Source organism: Antennarius striatus, chromosome 13 (genome assembly GCF_040054535.1).
Source record: "Antennarius striatus isolate MH-2024 chromosome 13, ASM4005453v1, whole genome shotgun sequence".
NCBI lineage: Eukaryota > Metazoa > Chordata > Actinopteri > Lophiiformes > Antennariidae > Antennarius > Antennarius striatus.
Window position 1 is genome coordinate 6,926,992 of NC_090788.1, and position 15,898 is coordinate 6,942,889.

Genomic DNA, 15,898 nt, shown 5'->3' on the forward strand with positions numbered 1-15,898 from the left:
TGAGCTGGAGGAGAAGAAGAAATTCTGGTTAGACTTTGATGAAGTGATGCAGAGCATACCTAGAAGTGAGAGAGTTGTCATTGAAGCAGACTTCAATGGACATGTTGGTGCAGGAAACAGGTGATGAGGAGGTGATGGGCAGGTTTGGTATCCAGGAGAGGAACGCAGAAGGACAGATGGTAGTTGACTTTGCAAATAGGATGGAAATGGCTAAAGTGAATACTTTCTTCCAGAAGAGGCAGGGACATAGGGTGACCTATAAGAGTGGTGGTAGGAGCACACAGGTAGACTACATCTTATGTAGACGGTGTAATCTGAAGGAGATCAGAGACTGTAAATTACTGGTAGGTGATAGTGTAGCCAAACAGCATAAGATGGTGGTGTGTAAGATGACTCTGTTGGTGAGGAAGATGAAGAGGACAAAGAGAGAGCGGACGTCAAAATGGTGGAAGCTGAAAAGGGAGGAGTGTTGCATGACTTTTAGGAAGGAGTTAAGACAGGCTCTGGGTGGTCAGGAGGTGCTCCCAGATGACTGGACAACTAAAGCTAATGTGATCAGGGAGACAGGTAGGGAGTACTTGGTGTGTCATCTGGAAGGAAAGTAGATAAGGAGAATTGGTGGTGGAATGAGGAGGTACAGGAGTGCATACAGAGAAAGAGGTTAGCTAAGAAGAAGTGGGACACTGAGAGGACTGAGGAGAGTAGACAGGAGTACAGGGAGATGCAGCATACCATGAAGGTAGAGGTAGCAAAGGCCAAACAAGGGGCTTATGATGATTTGTATGCTAGGTTGGACAGTAAGGAGGGAGAGACTGATCTATACAGGCTGGCAAGACAGAGAGACAAAGATGGGAAGGACGGGCAGCTGGTTAGGGTGATTAAGGATAGGGATGGAGATAGGTGCCAGTAGTGTGATGGGATGATGGAAAGAGTACTTGAAGAGTTGATGAACGTGGAAAATGAGAGAGAACAAATACTAGAAGAGGTGACTGTTGTGGACCAGGAAGTAGCAAAGGTCAATCAGGATGACGTGAGGAGGGCATTGAAGAGGATGAAGAGTGGAAAGGCAGTCGGTCCTGATGATATACCTGTAGAGGTTTGGAAGTGCCTATGAGAGGTGGGAGTAGAGTTTCTGATTGGGTTGTTGTTGTACCATGAATAGAATTTCAGTAAGTTGCTGCAAACTTTTAGGATGTGGTGGCAGTTGAGTTCCTGACTGGGTTGTTGAACAGAACCTTAGATAGTGAGAAGATGCCTGAGGAATGGAGAAGTGTGCTGGTGCCCATTTTTAAGAACAAGGGAGATGTGCAGAGTTGTGGCAACTACAGAGGAATAAAGCTGATGAGCCATACAATGAAGTTATGGGAAAGAGTAGTGGAAGCTAGACTAAGGGCAGAAGTGAGCATTTGTGAGCAGCAGTATGGTTTCATGCCAAAAAAGAGTACTATAGATGCAGTATTTGCTTTGAGGATGTTGATAGAGAAGTACAGAGAAGACCAGAGGGAGCTGCATTGTGTTTTTGTAGATCTGGAGTAAGCTTATGACAGGGTGCCCAGAGAGGAACTGTGGTATTGTATGAGGAAGTCTGGAGTGGCAGAGAAGTATGTTAGAGCGGTGCAGGACATGTATGAGGACTGCAAGACAGTGGTGAGATGTGCTGCAGGTGTGACAGAGGAGTTCAAGGTGGAGGTGGGACTGCATCAGGGATCAGCTCTGAGCCCCTTCTTTTTTGCTATGGTGATGGACAGGCTGACAGACGAGGTTAGACAGGAATCACCATGGACTATAAAGTTTGCAGATGACATTGTGAGCTGCAGTGAGAGCAGGGAACAGGTGGAGGAGAAGCTAGAGAGGTGGAGGTTTGTCCTGGAAAGGAGAGGAATGAAGGTTAGCTGCAGTAAGACAGAGTACATGTGTGTGAATGAGAGGGACCCAAGTGGAAGAGTGAGGTTACAGGGAGAAGAGATCAAGAAGGTGGAGGACTTTAAGTACTTAGGGTCAACAGTCCAGAGCAATGGAGAGTGTGGAAAAGAGGTGAAGAAGCGTGTACAGGCAGGATGGAATGGGTGGAGAAAAGTGTCAGTTGTGATGTGTGATAGAAGAGTTTCAGCTAAAATGAAAGGAAAGGTGTACAAAACTGTGGTGAGACCAGTGATGTTGTTTGGACTAGAGACATTGTCAGTGAGGAAAAGACAGGAGACAGAGCTGGAGGTAGCAGAGATGAAGATGCTGAGATTCTCTCTGGGAGTGACCAGGAAGGATAGGATCAGGAATGAGTACATCAGAGGGACAGCACATGTTAGAGGTTTTGGAGATAAAGTCAGAGAGGCCAGACTGAGATAGTTTGGACATGTCCAGAGGAGAGATAGTGAATATATTGGTAGAAGGATGCTGAGTTTTGAACTGCCAGGCAGGAAGCCTAGAGGAAGACCAAAGAGGACGTTAATGGATGTAGTGAAAGAGGACATGAAGGTAGTTGGTGTGAGAGAAGAGGATGCAGAAGACAGGGTTAGATGAAGGCAACTGATTTGCTGTGGCGACCCCTGAAGGGAAAAGCCGAAAGGAAAAGAAGAAGAGTGTATATAGATATGTCACCTGTGCTTTGTTGTGTCCACGAGTGTGTTCTTTATTTTGTGTGAACATTCTGAATTTGAATTACTCTTCATTGCAGCTTTTCATAATGCCATTGTTTTGCACAGAAACCTATTATTAAATTCAAAGTGTTTAGGGATTTGGAGACAATTGTTAAAGGCAAGAATATTTCTAGTTTTTTCCCAACCACCATGGCTGATTTTCAAATTGCAAAGCGGTTTAAATGCAGTGAAGCAGCACAATTGGGCTGAAAAATGTCTTTATTTCATTCATAAAGAGTACAAAGAGAATTTTAGTAGTCAGAAATATGGACAAACAAACATATTTACAAACACATAAATATTCAAAATTCTTTTTGCATTAAATAATGAATTCATATTGCACATTGTGGAGAATAGGGCAAGCAGGGATGGGGTCAGTTGGGAGAAAATGCAACATCAACTGGAACTCATAGTGCATTTATCTTTCTAGTGCAAATCTCTTAAGTATAATTTAAAAAAAAAGAAGTCTGACCCTGTGGTCAGTCATACCTTATAAACAGCCCCATTAACAACAAAATAACATAGATTTTACCGATAGTAGCTGAAAGTACCAAAAAATTCAGACAGACCAATTACAAAATCTTGCTGATTTGCATTCATAGTGCACAGGAGAGAGGAACTCCACTAGTTCAAGACTCGAATTTAAACAAATGCACAAACATACAGGGGACAAATGAACAAACATACTAGGGAAAGAAGGTAGTGATAAAAGTCCTTGACAAAGGCTTCTGCTGGTTACTTGTAACACAGGTTGTTGGTTGCCAAACAGCACACAGGTATTGTTACTAGGTCTGCACTTGTTAGGTTTTCCTGGGCAGGGATTTAAAAAGTGTCTTGTACAGCTTGTTGCTTTTCAGCTTTGACTTTTTAAAGTTCTTAATGATGACTTTTCTGAGCAGGCTAAAGTTCAAGGGCTGATGCACGGAGAAGGCATTACTTCCCCTTGTTGAATGATTCAGCACCTCCATGAACCGTCTTTCCTGCTGCCTGAAGTCATACTCCACACTGGAGAGACAGACATTGAGGCCAAAATTACTAAAACCCCCACAAAAGTGCAGATGTGACTTTTCTGAGCAAAACTGGTAAACAGAACAGGTAAAATTCAGCTCTTGCCGAAGAATAAAAATGGTATCTTAGATTCAAAGATTTTATCTTAATTATTACTTTTCTTATTCTTGATGCATACATCTTTTTTTAGGGGTAGTTGTTGTATTCAAGCTTGACAATGTTCATAGCATTTGAATAGTTTCAGCAGGAAAACCTTCTCTGGGTGGATGTCATCTCTTTTATTCCTGAAGGTTTGCACATCTTGCACATGAATTTTCACATCATCCTCTTGGCCTTTATGGACCAATTGCCAAAAAACACCAGTCAGCGATTCAACTTATCCAACATCTTTTTGTCATGCAAAAGAGATTTTGAAAATAAGTACATCGAGAGGACTGCTTGGAATATATCAGGATAAAGACGTTTCAGGTATTGCTTTGAAGGGAATTTTTTTTCCCCACATAAATCATGAGACGACTTAGATTTTGTGGCCTTTCATAAACTCTTTTCTTATACCGTATTTCTGAGACAATAGTTTCTTTATTCTTTTTTTCAATGGGTCAATCTGATGCAACGTTTCAGCTAATGGGTGCAAACTGAGATGAAAGATGGAATATGAATGGTGAAAATGAAAGTGTTCGAAGTCTCATTTCAAGATGACTGCTTTACAGTATTTCCATTGCTTCCCGCATCTCAGCTCAGCTTGTAATGTCTTATTTCTATATGAAATTTATCCAACTGGTCTGCAAATAAAAAGCGATAACAAGAACGTCAGTAAAATCATAAATGTCTCTTAATCCTGATGAATCAATCACACAGGCTGCTGGTGCATAACTTATTCCTCTTTGCCAGCCTGAATCTCAGAGAATCTACATAAAGCTGCTGTATGAGAGTCACGTATAATCATTGCTTATGTTTCACAGATGCTCAGAAAGATTTATGGTTTGCTCAAAGAAGAAAATGTAATCTCCCTCCGTATTATGAAGGAGAAACAAATGAGCAATGTGGAGCTTTTCATTTGGTAAGCTGCCCGTACAGTAAGTCGTTAATTTTAAGTAAAATGAAGGCAGAAAGCTGGCAGGAAACTGCTCAACAAATGCAAATGACAAATGGACTAGGCCTAATTGAATTGTGTGTCTCGTGTAAAGGAAATATTCTGAAATTGTCCTTGATTTTGGTGATGAATACTCCATCTGTTGGATTTTGCTAAATGTTGGCCAAGTAGTTCTGAATCAAATTAAATATCCTGTCCCATTTATTTTCATTCATTTTTAAACAATCCTATTGAATATTCCCATTCTGGATTATTGTTTTTATTTTCTTAGTATTCTCATCATGTTTGTCCTGGGAAGGTTTTAAACAAAGACAATCTTGTAAAAAAGGTTTTGTAATCACTCAGAAAAACTCAGTCCATACCAAATATTCATACTAAATAAAGTTGGGCAAGAGCTGAATTCTAGAGATGCTATGAATAATATTCAGCATAAATATTGATTTCAGACAAAATTGCCAATTCTGCTATTATCTCACCTATAGACAATACAAGCAGTCTTCTGACATGTTGAGCAGTTTTTGAGGTCCTGTCCACTTTTGTAGCAGCGCAGACTAGGATAACAGAAAATAAATTAAATTGAATGCAGTAAATAAAAGCAATATTCAAAAGCGTTCTCTTTTCTAATCCACAATTTAATGTTCTCCACTCGTTTTTTATGTCTGATATTGATTCAGACCCTTGGCAGCAATGAGCTGTATAAAATGCGCCGTCAGACAGTGCTCACTCATTAGGAGTTGGTTATTCTGAAACATGACCTCAGAGGCAGTCACAACTTATTAGCACACTAGAGTGGATGAGAATGATTGACAGGGACACATTGCCAGGAGGTAGTTTTAATTTTATTTGTCCCAGAAGAGTTATATGGCTAAATAAATCTCTCTGAGATGTGCCCTCTTGAAATGCCCAAGTATGTTTCTGTCACAGCTGGGCACACATTTCCAGGCCCCTTTGGAAACTTGTAACAATGTTAAAGGTGTAAATCACACTAAGATCCTTATTTAAAGCCCAGTATTGGCTACATGTTTCGCTGCATCTTAATACATCTACAACTGTATATGTAACAATGTTTTTTGAGCCAAAGATTGGATCCTGTAATAAATACAGTACATCAATCCTAATACATTTCACTTGTTTAGGGTTTATTTACAGCAATAATGGTTCAACATCAGAGGAAGCTAATGAGTTGTTGATTTAAATGAAATGTTAAAAAATGCATCTCATTTGTATTTTTTTCCAGTTTTGGCTTCATCCACTACAATAAAGAAACAGATTACATCTAAATATCCTCCACCCCATCACACAGGATAACCAAATATTTGACAGTCACTGTAATAGTTTAGTAAAAATGGTGGAGTAAAACAAAACATTGTTGTTGTTTTTTCTTATTTAAAACTCAATGCACCATGTGGTGCAAACTATTCAGTACTCATTATTGCAGACATACAAACACACATAAACCTTTTGTTGTTTAATATCATTGATGACTCATGCACATGATGAGTCACTGGACAGCCAAAGATCAGCACTGCAGGATGTTCTTTTAGTCATTCCCTGAACCAAATCCTGGCAGCTTTACCTGTGCTGGATTGAATTTAGAGCAGGTTAATGAATCCAAATTTGTATTGACCCTGCTGGTTTAGTGTTGCACTTAAAATAAAAGGTAGTTTTTATTCAACATTGTGGATTAAATGCTGTAATTCCATATGAAACTATATGAAACACAAGAAAGAAACTACACTTGCAAACACACACACACACGCACACACACACACACACACACACACACACACACACACACACACACACACACACATCCTCTTACCAGCTGGCTGGACTGTGGCACATCTCCAGGTCATGGATAATGTTAAGCAGAGTAGTGATCCTGTCCTTGTTGGCTGCCAGGCTGGCCTCTACAGACTCCAACCTCTGCTGTAGTGTTGTTGATTTACAGTACCGAGGCGAAGGAGGCAACAGCAGGCCTACACCAGCTGGGTGGGAGTGAGCCAGGCTACCGTCCTCTGGGTCTGACTCAGGGCGAGCAGGGCCAAACATAGAATTCAGCCTAACAAATTCCTCCTCCTTGCAGGAATGGAGATGTGGAATGGATGCCAGTTGCTTTTTTGATGACGGCGGTATAGATTCACATTTAGGACCTGCATGTGCACAAAGCTTTCCCTCGCATTTAAAAGGCGACATTGCTGAGATAGAAATCTCTGGAACAGCGTGTCCTTGCAGCAATGAAGTATCTTTGCGGGCTGAAGATTTGGTGATGGGATCCACATATAAACCAGAGACAACAGGCTCAGACTTCCCTTGTGTTATGATAAAGGGTGTTTGGTTGTCTGCAAATATCTTTTTATCTGCATGGGGTTTAAGTTTTATGTTCCCACACCTGACTGATAAACCCCCGGCATTTTTTTCTGTATTCAAATCTGTTCCCTGGTCTGTTTTTATCGGTGGGTTTGTAACGCAGTATCCTGCCTCTGAGTATCCTCCATGATTTTCAAGCCTTTGTTGATCTGTGTTTATGCACCTCTGCAGACAAGAGCTGCTCGACTTAATTAGGGAAATACAGTTCTGACGGCTAGTGACCTGTGACAAATTAGAATTTTCATGCTGTTTTGACTCATACACGACAAATTCATTGACTACATTACCACTGAACTTGGCTTTATCCTCATAAGACTGGCTAATGGGAATAGCGGTTGATTTAGGGTCACTTGCACCAGTGCCTCCTTTATGACATTTTGACATGTTGACCTCAGATAATGCTGCTGGGGTTGTTGTGGCAACACATAAACTACATTCATTACTGGTTTGAGTTTTGCCGCCTGTTGTCTGCGTTTGACAAGGTCGATCCTCGTGGGCTGCTTCATTAAAGCCTCTGCCTTTCTGTGTTGTGTCTGCTGTACCTGATACACAGAAAATCCTTTGGTTTTCTGTCAGTGTTGATGAAAAGGCAGCAACAGCGGGAGATGACTTTTTTAGAATGACAGAGTTCCTGAGGGCTATACTTTTATATGGAGAGCTGCAGCATGGAGATACGGGAGCTGCACTTGAAAGCATGGGAGCCCCTGAGTCAAGGGATTTTGTTGCATCAGGATTTGTGTTTTGAGATGCTGCAAAAACATGAATAGGTTCAGAATTTGAGCATTTAGCTTGAATTGGGTGAATCTGTGCTGCAGCAGATGTACCTTTAGACCTAATGTGTGTGATGTGATCTGTATTATGATCTGAAGCACTTAAATGAGAATGTGGTGACCCAGTTGAGTTCATGACAGTGTCAATATAATTTGCTTTACCTGGATGTTTCCTGTCAATATTTGAGAATTTATTTTCACTTGGTTTATTACCTGCATGTGAAACACACTGTAGACTCGCAGGAGTGGGTGGGGACGCCGTTTCCAGTTTATGACAGGCGTCTGATATGGCTGGACATGTATCTTTCATCTGAGGGCTAATTGTTGTAGACATTGCATTGTTTGCTCGTGCTGCATGTGTGTGCAGAGTTTCACATTGATTGTTAGTAACTTTTGATAGTATGCTGTCAGTATCAAAGGTTATAGCTGTTTTATGTGTTATGGTAGTAGATATGTTTCCAGGTGGAGCAGCTGTAGTACGCAACTGAGAAGTTGGTGGGGTTATATCATGTTGTGTAGAGCCATGCTGCGGTACTTTGTGATGTTTAGGATAAGTGTGTGAATGTGGCTTGTTTGATTTTGTAGCTGTGGCCATCTGTGGAGTCAGCATGAGGCTTGTCGGTCGGCCGGTTTTAGCATCTTCTGTTGGCTTTGCTAAATATTTTGGACTGGAACCATCTTGTCTTGTTTCAATAGTTGCTTTAGTGATAGTGATTGTTTTTGCCTGCAGGACAGATGTAGGTGGACTGGATGGCGCATCACCAGTAGAATGTGTTTGTGACACAGTTATAAAATTGCTTCTAGTGTGCACTGGGCATGCTGGATGTGGACTCTTTCGATACTTGACTTCTTCTCTAAGATAAATCAGTCGTGGATTCACCTTTAAGTGTGTCCTGCTGTCTCTGTCTGTGATTTCATGATGGCTTGCTTCCTGATTTTTCTCACCATGGGGCATCTGCAACTGCGAAGCATTCATCAGCGAGGTGTGACCCTTTTCACCCAGACAACGATCAACGGCAGAGCTTTTCTTCTTTGTCATGACCCCGAAGGTTGCAGACTGTCTCCCACCACAATGGCTGCATATTTTTCCTGGCATGCTGAAAGTTCGGGCAGTAGATAAAAGCAGCACTTTCCCACATGCATCAGCATAATGACCTTGAAGTCTGGTTTGGTTTCTTCGATGGGAGGTTGCGCCGTTGACAGGCTCTGCGTCATCGCCATCAACGCTAATTCCACCCATCGCCTCTGAGTCTACCACACTGCCATTAGTGTAGCGAGTAGCAGATTTCAATTTAGGCCTGACACCGCTTACATCCCCAGCAAAGTGTGGGTTGGTCTTGATTGCCCTGGCATAGCAGTAATTCCCTTTACAGTTCCTCTGACTGCAGGTCACATCCTGGGAGGTCTCACATTCATGAGCTTTGAAAGTCACTTCCTTTTTGGTTCTTGATTCCCCACTTTTCTGTTTTAAAATAGCCTTTTTCTCCTTGTCCCTTCCTGTTAGTTGCAATATCTCTTTGTACTCTGTTTCCTCAGTAGTGTAGCTGTTGGGCATTTGAGCAATGTTATCTGATGGCTTAGAGTGTGTCAGCTCAGGGAGCTCTGCGCTATACTGGGTTGGTGGTCTTCTTATTCCCGGGGACGTCTGAACACCGACGCTGCACTGAGGTCCACATGTCTGCAGCAGAGTTCTGTCACCTGCTGTCGTCCTCCAACCACGAACTCCAATCAGGGCAGGTACACCCAAAACTGGAACGGGAGTTGTCAGGTCTGCTGCTCGTCTCCCCATCCTCAAACGTCTGATCAAGCAAGAGAGCAGTGGTGTTTCCACATCATTACATCAGTCTAAAAGTAAGAGAGGAAGAAGTTTACGGAGAAAGGCATTCGAGTTGATGCTGTGAAAGAAACTCATGAGTAAGCAGGGCAAGTTAAAACAATGAACAGAGCTCCAACTGAGACAAGGAAGTATGCCAAACACTGCAGAAATTAATGATAGCTTGAGTTGTCAAGCATTAATTGCAAAGTTGAGATAAGACAAAGGGATTTACGGTCTCATTTTTAAACTATGCTGACATGGTGTGACTGACTAAGCGATACGAATGGGAATCTATTAATGTTGAGAATAAGGGGAAGCTGTCACAACAAGTATTCTATATTATATTAGCATTTCAAACGTAGCCACACAGACATTCCTCTCAGTGTCTGACTGCAAAAAGAATAATTTATTTCAAGTATAAAACTGACAGCGTAGCTCTTGGTTTTGTGCTCTCCCTCATTGAAATGTTTGCCATGGTGTGCAGTTTTCACTCTGTTGTCCTCCAAATTCATCTCACCTTGGAATGAAGCCATCATGTATAAAGTGATGCTGGAACAGACTCCCTGAGCATGCATTCAGCTAGATCATCCTTTCACAGAGGAAGCATTTTGTGTGTTTGCATGTGTGCATCCATGTCTCCCCGTTTCCATATGTGTGCAGAGATCATTTCGATGAGTGGAGTGTACAACAAGGTGATAATCTGTGGCTCTTTGTTTAGAAACATGCATTTGATTACTTAAAGAATGCGGCGTTTTCATGCTTACACACTTTGATTTACCACGGCGTGAATTTAAAGCAATCTTGACAAAGCTCCCTCCATCCTCTCAACCAGCCTTCATCCACGGATGTCAAAATTGCCACCTAACAATAAGTGACAACTGCCCCGCTCTGTTAATACACCATTAAATCCTGGAGCTGAAAGATACATACACTTACAGGTATCATAGACTTTTTCTTTACTATAACAAAGAATGATAAGTGTTTCTGCCTTCAACGGGACTGCTTTCCTCACTGCATCAGTGATTCTGTTCAGCAAACATACCTGCGTGTTTGTTTGATCCAGCAAGTCATCTCGTTTTCTCAAGTTGAAATGTCAGGAGATGGTTTTCCACCTTTTGATTTGTCCCCTCGTTGGTTTAGGTTGACTTTGCTTTCATGTTTAAATCCTTTGGCAATAGTGTTCAAACTCAAAGCAGCCAGTCGGTTCTGTAAAGCAGTGCTCTCCAGTTCGCCCCCCTTTCCTTTGCTCTGGAGTCTGGATTAATCTACCTTTTACTGATCAGACATTAAACAAAGCTATTGCCCTCTTTGCGTCTCCTTCTCCTGCTTCTTTGGTTCTGCTGCTCCATGCTCACTTCAGACTCACAACACAGCACTATGCTACAGGATGCTGCCCCCCAACACACAATGTCCTGACATATCTTGTATTTCTCTCTCTCTCTCTCTCTCTCTCTCTCTCTCTCTCTCTCTCTCTCTCTCTCTCTCTCTCTCTCTCTCTCTCTCTCTCTCTCTCTCTCTCCGCTCTTTCTCTCCCGCCTCTCTCTCTGTTTCTGTCACACCCGCTCTCCTTCTCTTATTTCTGCCACTTCCCTCCTCTCTCTAGCCTTGATGCATCCTGATCCACAGCTGGGTGGAGAAAAGAGAGCAAGGAAAGAGAGACGGGAAGTGACTTGCATCACTGAATAGGGACTGTGTGTAAATTATCGCACAACTTGAAAAGCAGAAAAATGTACAACAATTGTAAAGAAAATGCTCAGTAAAAAGAGCTATAGCTGTAGGAAGAGGCAATCGAAAAATACATCAACTTTATTTAGCCTCTGCGCTATATAATATTATTACAGCATTCTAAGTGTATGGCTGCAACCATATACCAAAGGTCATATACCAAAGGCCTTATTTTTGACTTATTAGATAGATAGATAGATAGATAGATAGATACTTTATTAATCCCGGAGGAAATTGCATATATCCACTGCTCAGGCATTAAATAACAAATAATACTGGATAAACACCAGGAGAAAAGGAAACATTGACATCACAGGACATACCACAAGACATACATTACACTAACAGACAGACACATGCAGCACTAACAGGACTTATATACTAAACTATAACTAAAATATAATCAGTATAAAATTTAAAATATTACAGTATTAAAATATTATATATTGACTTAAAATTAATTTCATAAAATGGGTGAATTTAATCTGCTTTTTAACAAACTTTTCAGAGGTAAATCGAGTATTTGCTGACTGCAGTGTGTATTATGGCTTTAAAAGGTTCTGTATAGTGAGGGCACAGGAGCAAATGTGCTGGCCATAAATCAGTGATTTTATCATCTGGTATATTTTATGGTTGCGGTTGATCTACTGTCTGTGTGAAAAATTATACTGTCGGCTGACAGGTGCAGTAGTGTATTTAAGTGGTATGTATTCGATAAAATAAAATGAAGTACTGTACTGTCACGCAGAAGAATCAAAAGACAAGATAAGAGAGGAGGAATGTGCATGAGGGTAAACCCCATAGAACAAAAATATGAAAAAAATATATATCTAAAGGGGTATAAATTTATCAATTAATATATTAGAAAATAACAATAATAATAATAATAATAATAATAATAATAATAATAATAATAATAATAATAATAATAATAATAATAATAATAATAATTAAAATTATAGTATTTGTTGTTAGAGGTTTTGGAGACAAAGTCAGAGAGGCCAGACTGAGATGGTTTGGACATGTCCAGAGGAGAGATAGTGATTATATTGGTAGAAGGATGAATATATTGGTAGAGTTTTGAACTGCCAGGCAGGAGGCGTAGGGGAAGACCAAAGAGGAGGTTTATGGATGTAATGAAAGAGGATATGAAGGTAGTTGGTGTGAGAAAAGAGGATGCAGAAGACAGGGTTTGATGGAGGCAATTGATTCACTGTGACGACTCCTGAAGGGAAAAAGAAGAATATATTGGAAAATATCTAGAAGCTAATTAACGGGGGACAATATTCATTTGTGGCAAATGACTCTCTTGTTCAATGTCACAACTTGTGGCCCAGTTACACCACTAGATGGAGTTAAGTGACCAGAAATTTGTACAAGCCATCCTGAAAACAGAGACCACGTAGCATAAAACACAAAAGGAAAAGGTAGAAAATGAATTACACAAAACACCTTCTAGTGATATAATATGAAGACTTTCATTCACAGAGAAAAAAATGAATCAAAGCAGTGATGCATTTCATGAAACAGAGGGGACCAGAGGACAAAAGACGCAAACAGGAGTACATGCATTTGTAAGCCAAACCTTGTTTTCAGAAAAATAATGTGACAAACATCTGATGATTCTGGTTCTTTTCAATCATCTGGTTTTAAAAGCATGAAAATCCAACTATTTTTTATTGTTAAGCAAGCGGAAATGCGACACAGCAGCATTGGTTTATAATTCTCTTTCAATGCTTTTGAAAAATGGATCAATATCAGACTACATGCTTTAAAACTAAAATCTAAGTTGAATTTGTAACTGGCTATAAATGTAGCATTATTGCCTTTGTACACATACCAAAAGTAGCACCTAAAAAGCAAGGCTTTTAAGATGGTACACATTTGAGCCATCATTATTTTGGACAGAAACCTGATTAGATCATCACACTGAGGCTGTTTTGAAGTGGCATACATTGTCTATAACCTTAAATAATATGTTATATAATTATTATTTTACTTGGCCAACTTTCATTAAGTGCTTTTGTGTCATTGGATCTAGAAGAGACACTACCAAACCCGTTAATAAAAAGAAATTCAATGTGATCTCTGAGTGCATTTCAGTGACATGTACTCTGAGGCTACTGTGTGAATTTAGATTTAGTATATACTGTGCATATATTCTGTCACAGGAACCCTGGAGAACACAAAAATCCCTTCTGCATCCTCATGGTGAATATACAATATTGTAAAAGTGAAAATGCCCAATGTACCTCAGAAATATATTATAGCAAAACTGTTGCTAACATTTTTATGCTATTGATCTAATAGTTTTTACTAATTATTGTTATTAATGATCGATCTGAATTTGCTGAAAATATGACAATTCAAAAAGTAAGACAGGATTGAAGGAATTTTCCATATGTACACTAGGGATAGCTGTCCTGGGTTGCACACTGATGCCATGATGCAGTTGCTTGATATCTTTTTTGGTCAATCCATTCAATTTCATATGGAGAATATGACCAGCTTTCATAGTCACCTCAAAAGCGGCTTGTCCCGTTAGGTGTTACCCCAATGTGTGGTCTTATTTCCATGTCAGCCTATCTTCTGCATACTCCTCTCTAACACCAAATGCCCTCATATCTTTCCTTACTACATCCATCCACCTTCTCTTTGGTCTTCCGCTTGCCCACCCTCCGGTCCCACCTTGACCTTGAACAATTCTGTCACACCTGCATAACACCTCACCTCAGTTCTGCAGCCTTCATACATGTCCTGTATTATTCTAACATACTTCTCTGACACTCTAGACTTCTCTGGGTACCCTGTCATAGGCTTTCTCTAGATCAACAAAGACACAATTTAGTTCCCTCTGATGTTCTCTACTTCATCAATGTTCTCAAGGAAAATAACGCAGCTGCGTTTGTCTTCCTAGACATGAAACCATATTGTTGCTCTCAAAATACTCACTTCTGTCCTGAGTCTAGCCTCTACTACTTGTTCCAACAACTTCTCTCACATACTCCAATGTATGTGAGAGAGATTTATGTGCATGATATCTCCACACAAAACAGGAAACCTTCACAGTAACAATGATATTATAAAATTAGAATGAATAAATTCAGCACAATTTAACACAAATTTTAAAAATATCAAAAGCCATCATCACTCCTTGTGGTTGATATAAGTCTAAAATTGCAATAGCTCTGCGAAGCTCTGGATGAAATAACCAAACTGCTAACCTACCCTTTAAATCATGTTTCCATGGAATCTACCAAAAATGACGATGAGCAAAAATTTAAAATTGTCAAGGTGGCGCAGTGGGTAGCGCTGTCGCGTCACAACACGGCGGGTCCGGGTTCGAGTCCCACTCTGTGTGGAGTTCACATGCTCTCCCCGTGTCTGCGTGGGTTCTCTCCAGGTTGTCCAGCTTCCTCCCACTTCCAAAAGCATGGGCTTCAGGTTGATTGGCTGGTCCCTAATTGCCCGTAGGAGTGAGTGTGTGTGTGCATGGTTGTCCATCTTTGTGTGTGGCTCTACGGTGCACTGGCGTCATGCCCAAAGTGTCCCCCTCCTCACGCCCTCAGCTGAGTTGACCCGCTGTGGCGGATGAAGCGGCAGAAGGTGAATTAAAAAAAAAAGGAATGAACTCAGACTGGATCCCCTTTCATGTGACGTAAGGTGGATAATGAACATCAAACCGGTTCTCTAACACAAAGGTTCTAAAGTCGGGATCTATATTAGTCCTAATTGTTATGCAAATACAAATACATACATGACGGATAGTGGGGGTCAAAAAAATGCCACAGTTCTGTCCTGTCTTTCATCAGCAGGCATCTGTCTTGCGGCTGAGGAGCTGCAGAGGAGGTCGGTACGTAGGATTGACTTTCCCCAGTCTAAAGGCAGATGGAGCCTCTGGCACAGACATCAACACTCTCCCTGCTCCAACATAACATTAATGAGAATTCTTCAAATGTGTTCTAACAGTTTGGGTCACTCCTGCCAAAAAAACAAAGCTGTTATTCATTTGGTTGAGTGAAACTTGAAACGTTAGAGAGGTCATTGAACTTTAATATCAACAAGACTGAGCTATCTGCTAAATTGTTTATCAGGATGAGGAGGAATGCTTTATTTCATAAGATAAACTTACTGGAAGACAAACATGTATTGTTTTTTTTTGCAGATGGGAAAAAGTTACTCTTGGTTCATTTCCTAAGGTATTGGATTACTGTACTTGCATGTATCCTGGAATAATGTGATACTATATTGTATGGCACCAATAAAAATTACCTTCAGTCATTCACCTACATTTCATGAACAGAGGCATGTAAAGTTAATTAAATAATCCAAAAATCGTTAAAGAAGCTGCATCTTAGAGGCCGTAAAAAAGAGGTACAGAAAATTGTATTGCTGTCAGGAAGCTGAAAAAAAGGAAGATGCTCTTATAATTCTCACCTAAGAGCATTTCTAATTGAAATAAAGTCAGAACACAAGAAAAATA

The 15,898-nt window shown here is 40.5% G+C and overlaps 1 protein-coding gene across 3 annotated transcripts; it reads right to left on the reverse strand.

Moving 5' to 3' along the window:
* Nucleotides 1-2,846: 2,846 nt before the first annotated feature.
* LOC137606208 (uncharacterized) lies at nt 2,847-11,052 on the reverse strand. Of its 3 annotated transcripts, XM_068331353.1 has the most exons (5): nt 10,733-11,052; nt 8,088-9,719; nt 6,557-7,853; nt 5,211-5,285; nt 2,847-3,638 (listed from the first exon to the last, which is right to left on the reverse strand). In XM_068331353.1, exons 2-5 carry the CDS (start codon nt 9,661-9,663, stop codon nt 3,434-3,436), a joined length of 3,153 nt encoding a protein of 1,050 aa, XP_068187454.1. In that variant the 5' UTR covers nt 9,664-9,719; nt 10,733-11,052; the 3' UTR covers nt 2,847-3,433. The 3 variants fall into 3 exon arrangements, with proteins under 3 accessions (XP_068187454.1, XP_068187452.1, XP_068187453.1); XM_068331351.1 differs by having other exon boundaries at nt 6,557-9,719; XM_068331352.1 differs by lacking the exon at nt 5,211-5,285 and having other exon boundaries at nt 6,557-9,719.
* Nucleotides 11,053-15,898: the final 4,846 nt, after the last annotated feature.

Coding starts and splice junctions, on each gene's coding strand:
- LOC137606208 (XM_068331351.1), bottom strand. CDS start 9,663: ATGGGGAGACGAGCAGCAGACCTGACAACTCCCGTTCCAGTTTTGGGT. Junction 5,286..6,556: donor TGCCACAGTCCAGCCAGCTG/GTAAGAGGATGT, acceptor CTGTTATCCTAG/TCTGCGCTGCTACAAAAGTG. Junction 3,639..5,210: donor ACTGCTTGTATTGTCTATAG/GTGAGATAATAG, acceptor CTGTCTCTCCAG/TGTGGAGTATGACTTCAGGC.